Source organism: Acanthochromis polyacanthus, chromosome 10 (genome assembly GCF_021347895.1).
Source record: "Acanthochromis polyacanthus isolate Apoly-LR-REF ecotype Palm Island chromosome 10, KAUST_Apoly_ChrSc, whole genome shotgun sequence".
In the NCBI taxonomy this organism is placed as follows: Eukaryota; Metazoa; Chordata; class Actinopteri; family Pomacentridae; genus Acanthochromis; species Acanthochromis polyacanthus.
This window is the reverse complement of record NC_067122.1, coordinates 16,132,855-16,138,854: the sequence shown is the minus strand read 5'-3', so window position 1 is coordinate 16,138,854 and position 6,000 is coordinate 16,132,855. Positions and strand designations below refer to the sequence as shown.

General features: G+C 40.0%; 1 protein-coding gene across 1 annotated transcript; it reads left to right on the top strand.

Annotated features, from left to right (window-relative positions):
• Nucleotides 1-827: 827 nt before the first annotated feature.
• Nucleotides 828-5,457, top strand: fibpa (fibroblast growth factor (acidic) intracellular binding protein a). The gene is made up of 11 exons (XM_022196686.2): nt 828-1,206; nt 1,330-1,414; nt 2,195-2,393; nt 2,605-2,731; nt 2,912-3,012; nt 3,249-3,382; nt 3,896-4,004; nt 4,131-4,194; nt 4,303-4,389; nt 4,546-4,643; nt 5,177-5,457. The coding sequence occupies exons 2-11, from the start codon at nt 1,330-1,332 to the stop codon at nt 5,244-5,246; spliced, it is 1,074 nt and encodes a 357-aa protein (XP_022052378.1). The 5' UTR covers nt 828-1,206; the 3' UTR covers nt 5,247-5,457.
• Nucleotides 5,458-6,000: the final 543 nt, after the last annotated feature.

The following is a 6,000-nucleotide window of genomic DNA, read 5'->3' as shown; positions in this document are numbered from 1 at the left end:
AGGCTGGCTGCAAAACAACACATTTCTGGTCTACTGTTACTGGTCTCACCAACCTCCCCGCTGTTTTTTTGTTCTTGGGTGTGTTGTTTGTCACAGGGAATGTCTGGATTCATCAGAATTTCCATGTATACCTTTGTAGGGTTTTACCTTTAATTTATCACCTAAATTAGTCAGGTTTCTGAGTATTTAACACTTTAACGTTCTAACCTCAATATTAAATTTGCTAGGTAAATTTCTGTAAATAATGTTATTGCAGGGTGTTAACCTTTGTTTGTAGACCTGTTAGGTGATTAGTATTCTAAAACACTGTAGGATCTTAACCTTAACCTCAACTTGTTTGGTAAATTTGGAATATAACTTTTATGTCACTTCTGGAAAGCACTTTGGGTCAAAGGTTGTTGTTTGAAATGTGCTCTATAAATAATGATGACTTTTTAGTGCTATATAAATACATTTACTATTATTATTGTTACTATTGCTATTATTATTAGTTTAAATGTTTTTTTGACAAGGTACACATATTAATCAAAATTGAATAAACAAAGTTATTGCATAAGTAAAACATCAGACACAACTGAATTTTTCTTTTTGTATAATATATACACAATTCATGTTGTTGACGTCACATGTTATGGAAAATGGAACGTAAATATACATGAAAATATCAAAAGGTATAATTTATATCTAACGTAGGAAAACTGCATATGTCTTGGGACGATAATGTGATGATTTTATGGGGATTTTTAAAATAATTTGTGGTGATTTATAATAATAACGTGATTATAACCTACGAAACATTCAAACCAACATGAGCCGTTTTTTCCCCTGTGACGTCACGGAGCCGGAAGTGTGCCTGCTGTTGTTGACACTGCGCACCAACAGCACCGCAGGGATGCTAACGTTTCATAGATGTTCGTGATTTAAATACTGAACTTTACGCCTGTGGTGGCTGCTTGTTTACACCGTCGTGTCAGTGTGGTTTTAATTTATCGTTCTGTAGTCCGGTTGTCAGTTTACTGTCCGTTGACGGCTGCCAACTCCACGGACGTAGTTAGCATCGGAGGCTAACCGTTAATGGAGGAAGTTAGCTAATTAGTGAGCCATGGAGAGCACACCTAAACCCAGCTAATAGTATTAGACTTTGCAGGCAAGTTTATATCCAAGCTAACTGCTCGACTCTATTCGGAACACCACTTTTAAAACAAGGTATATTATCACCTGCTGACTCTTGTTCACTTCAGCTAACCAGACAGCCGATTGTTGATTGTTACTGTAGCCTAACACTGCACCTTGAACATCTCTTGCCTTTTGCTGCTTTCTTCCACGCAGATGGCTGTAGAGCTGGATGTATTCGTAGGTAACACCACTATCATGGATGAGGAGGTTTACCAGCTCTGGTTGGATGGATACACAGGTATAAATAACACCGTAGACATTTGAAAATCACCGTGACAAATTTAACCACTGTAACCTGTTTGTCAAGCTTCACAGGTAACTATTTTCATGTTGACACAACTATAAAAAAAACACAAACAAATAAACTTACCCAGAGGGAACAGAGTCTTGGATATTTTTGGTTTGCACAGGCTGTCTGACAAGGGTAAGTGCATATCGTAGCCTTCATCAGGAGAGGTCTGTGGGTGTAAACGGGGCAACAAGAGGCCCAGGCAGCTGCAGCGTAGCTCGCCTTGGAAGATCTGCTTGGCAGCCAGGTTAAAGTAATGAAGGAGCTCCATTTTCTGTTGATATGAAAAGCTTATCGGTGACCAGGGAGGGTTGTTCATGCAATCACATTTTGCATGTTGCAGATGCATTTAAGTAAAAAAAAAAAAAATCAGTATTTTATCAATTTTTTTTTCAGTTGCTTATGATTGTGTCTGTCGCCTAATCTAGAGCACATCAGACTAGTGATTACACAGTTAGTGTCTCAAAATGATCATCAATTCAAAGCATGATGCCTCTACACGTTTCTTTCCCGAGAAGTCAATGTCACACTTTGATTAGCCTGTTGGTCATATGTACATTTCTGAGTCAAATGTTAGGAGAACACTCACTTACGCCTCTAATTTTCTGCACAAACTACATCATATACCTCCATGACCATGACGTTGCCAGTGATTATTCACAGAACAGCGGTAACTGTGCTAGTTACATGTTATTACATGTTACAGTGCTTGTGTTCTTTGTTCAACAGTGAACGATGCAGTAAAAGTCCGCATGGAGGGAGGAGTGCTGGATGAGTGTGAAGCAAGTGCAGATGTTCTGCTGAGTGACACCATGGACCAGTACAGGACTTTCCAGATGTGTGAGCGTTTGCTGCACAGTCCAGCGAAACTGGCCAACCAGCTGCTGTTCCAGATCCCACCCCATCGACAGACTGTCCTTATAGAGAGGTGCAGCAATGATGCTCTCATTCATTCTTTTTTAATTGTCTAATTTGTGTCCCAGGATTTATGAAGCTTTTTCTTGCTTGAGCTGTGTTATCCTTCAATATGGCATGTATTTAATATTCAACCAACCTATTTTACCCTATTCTTGTGTGTTGACATTGCAGATGAGATTATATACAGAGGAGTGTCCTCTTTTGTGTCTGTCCTTGTTTAGATATTATGCCTTTGACGATGCATTTGTCCGTGAGGTGCTGGGGAAGAAACTCTCCAAAGGGACGAAGAAAGACTTGGATGACATCAGTGCCAAGACAGGTGTGACACTGAAAAGCTGCAGACGACAGGTAAAAATAGCAATTTCTTTTCTTAGTTTTCTGTGAAAAGCAGGTTTCAGTATGTAAATAAGCTGATTTTCCAGCAGTGGGTAAATTTGATTAGGCGTCATAGGAAAACTTGTGCAGGTTTTGCAAAAGTCACATTGTTGCAATTTCAGTAAATCTCCTGCTTCATGTATTTAATTTCAGTTTGACAACTTCAAACGCGTTTTCAAAGTTGTAGAAGAGCTGAAGGGACCCCTGGTGGAGAACATACGTCAGCATTTCCTTCTCTCTGACAAGCTTGCAAGGTAATCAGTGAGGAGAGCAGAGTAACACTATCCTGCCTCATGTTTATTTTTCTAAGCATTGCTGTAACTTTACATGAGTTTGTTGTAGTTAAGTGATAAATTAGTGCTTGGTTTTATAACAACACCAAACAAAGCACTACATGAAAAGGCCAGTATTCTGAATATCTAGACCAATAAATACAACTGATTGTCCTGTTCTGTTTTGTTATCGCTTATGTTTCCTCTGCTTGTTTCAGGGATTACGCTGCCATTGTTTTCTTTACCAACAATCGCTTTGAGACAGGGAAAAGAAAGCTGCAATATCTCACTTTCCAGGACTTTGCTTTCTGTGCCGGGCAGCTTATCAACAACTGGACAGTTGGGGCCGTTGGTGAGTGATTTTTGTTGTTTCTTTTGGCCTTGTGCTTGTATAAGATGTGAGACCTATATACCTTTTTTTTTTTTTAACTCGCTCTATAACACATTAATCAAATGACACTGGTGTAACATCTCTTAGTTTAAGGTTTGCATAGTGTTAATGCATTGGTGGTAAATCAGCAAAGAACAATGTTGTAACACAAACACCTGAAACTGTGCAACAAATTTTAAAAAGGGCTTAAAATGAGACCTGGAGGTGTGCTGTCCACGCTGATTTCAACTAATAAATATCATTTAGAGCTCTGTCAGTGAAGCCCTCTGACCACCAGAGGTCCTTCAGGTTTTGCAGGCCCTCATCAGAATGAATGCGTAAGAGAAAAAGGTGAATTAATTTAGGCAGACTTTGAGTAATGACATAAAAACTGAACTGAAATACTAAGACAATGAGTAAATGCTGCTAATTACAATAAGAAAAAAACAGAATTTAAGCTGATGTGACAGTGCCTGACTAGACTTTTCTTTGCAGATAACATGGTGGAAGACATGGACGTGGATCTTGATAAAGAGTTTTTACAAGAGTTGAAAGAACTAAAGATTTTAATCACTGACAAAGATCTGCTGGATCAACACAAAAGGTAACAGAAACACACCCTAAACTCAAGCTTTTGCTGATTGCTCCAAAACATACAGGCTTTCTATTTTAATTTTATCCTTGCTGTCTTATATGTAATTTCCGTTTCTGTTGGCTTCTGTCTGCTCAGCTTGGTCTGTACAGCTCTCAGAGGAAAGACTAAAGCTTTTAATGAGATGGAGGCTAATTTCAAGGTGACAAACATTAGGACCTCATAAAATCCTAAACATAATCTGCCTGTTATTTGTACATTAAAAGGAAATGTCTATATTTTTATGGAGATTATTTCTTTGTTTCTGTAGAATCTTTCCAGAGGCCTCGTCAACATCGCCGCAAAGTTAACCAACACAAAAGATGTCAGAGATTTTTTTATTGATCTTGTGGAAAAGGTGAGAATTCATCATCAAAGTATTGTTTCTTTTTTTCCCCCAAGCTGTAAGTAAAGACAGCTCATCCTGTCCAAATTTTCTGACGTCTGTGCCAACTTCTGTCTGCCTTTGAGGCGGTATGATGTAACCTCCTCCCTTTTCCGTTTTCCCCCTCAGTTTATTGAGCCGTGCCGTTCAGACCGATGGACAGCTGCGGACATGAAACTCTACCTCACTCACTATACCAACTCTGCACACATTCTTGACACATTCAAGTGAGTTAATGTGCTTTTATTCTCCCAACCTTATCAGGTCGAGTGTTGTTACAGCCACGCCAGGGTTATCAGTTCCCAGGGGTAGCCCATGCTGAAAATACAGCCGTACTTTTGTGGAGAGCTTTATGAAACTAAAAAAAACAACCCAATAAGGACATACACATCAGCAGTTATCCAGTGCTACTCAAGCATGAAGTTGTATGTTGAAATTCTCTGAAATTGACGTCCCTGTTCTACCAGTGGGTGTCTCCCTATCTCGCCCATGATTTCTTAAACTGTAGTTACCTTGTTTCTCATGCAAACACTCAGGAATGTAGTTAAGGGTTTACACAGCCCTGCGCCACTACAAGCTTAACAAAGAGATATTCATAAAAAGAAACATAGACCCCCCCCCTCTGCCTTTACGCTGAAGGGACAAAGATTGCCTCATTTACTCTCCTCACCCAGATTTCACAATTACAGTTTCTCATGAGACTTGTAGTGCCTCTTTGCTCCACTTTCTAACTCTCTCTGTCTCTCTTTCTGGCTCTCAGACATCAGGTTGTGTGGGACAGATACATGGGCGTCATCAAAAGCTGTATCTTCAAAATGTATCACGACTGAAGCGTTTCCTTCACGGCTCGCCCTTCTCTTCTCCTCGCTCTCCCTTCCGTTGGTTTTCCCCACCGACTGAGGCCATCATTTTGTTCCTTCGTTCCGTCAACGGTGATGAATTTGCTTCCATTATCGCTTTAAACCCCCCCGTCAGCCCCCCTAGTGTTCCCTCAGTATCTGTAAATTTAAACTGTAAATAAAATTACATATTTACATCAAATTGGCTTGCTGTTTTATATTACTATTTGACATGTCCTCTGCTGTATGTTGGAGTTTAATCTGCGGTGTTACATGGAAGAGATATTATCATTAAGTCATCCCAGAAACAGGATTTACTGATCTTGTGGGTGTTGGGTGGAGATAAGAGACAGGAAAGAAAAAGGAGATGCAAATCATGCTGCGAAAGTGATGATGGCAGATTTGCAAAGCGCTGCTTTTCAGGATGAGCAGATCGCATGTATGATGAACAGAGACTCCAGCCAATGTGTGGGATGTCTGTGTGTGGTCATGGGAATAAGGGACCAGCCAGGGGGGGCCACAGTTTTTCCAGCGAGGGGGTTGTCAGTGTGATTTTTAACAACATCTCCTGTAATGACAGCTGCCATCCCTGCCATGACACACACACACACACACACAGGGCAGATAAACAACCTGGGGCTAAGTAAAGGTTTTAAAACCAAAACACTGGAGGTTTAGACAAGGAAACACAGCTACTGCTCTATTTCTAAAAATGTAATGTCTGTTAAAAATATTCAGCTGTAAA

Coding starts and splice junctions, on each gene's coding strand:
- fibpa (XM_022196686.2), top strand. CDS start 1,330: ATGGCTGTAGAGCTGGATGTATTCGTAGGTAACACCACTATCATGGAT. Junction 1,415..2,194: donor CTGGTTGGATGGATACACAG/GTATAAATAACA, acceptor TTTGTTCAACAG/TGAACGATGCAGTAAAAGTC. Junction 2,394..2,604: donor CAGACTGTCCTTATAGAGAG/GTGCAGCAATGA, acceptor GTCCTTGTTTAG/ATATTATGCCTTTGACGATG.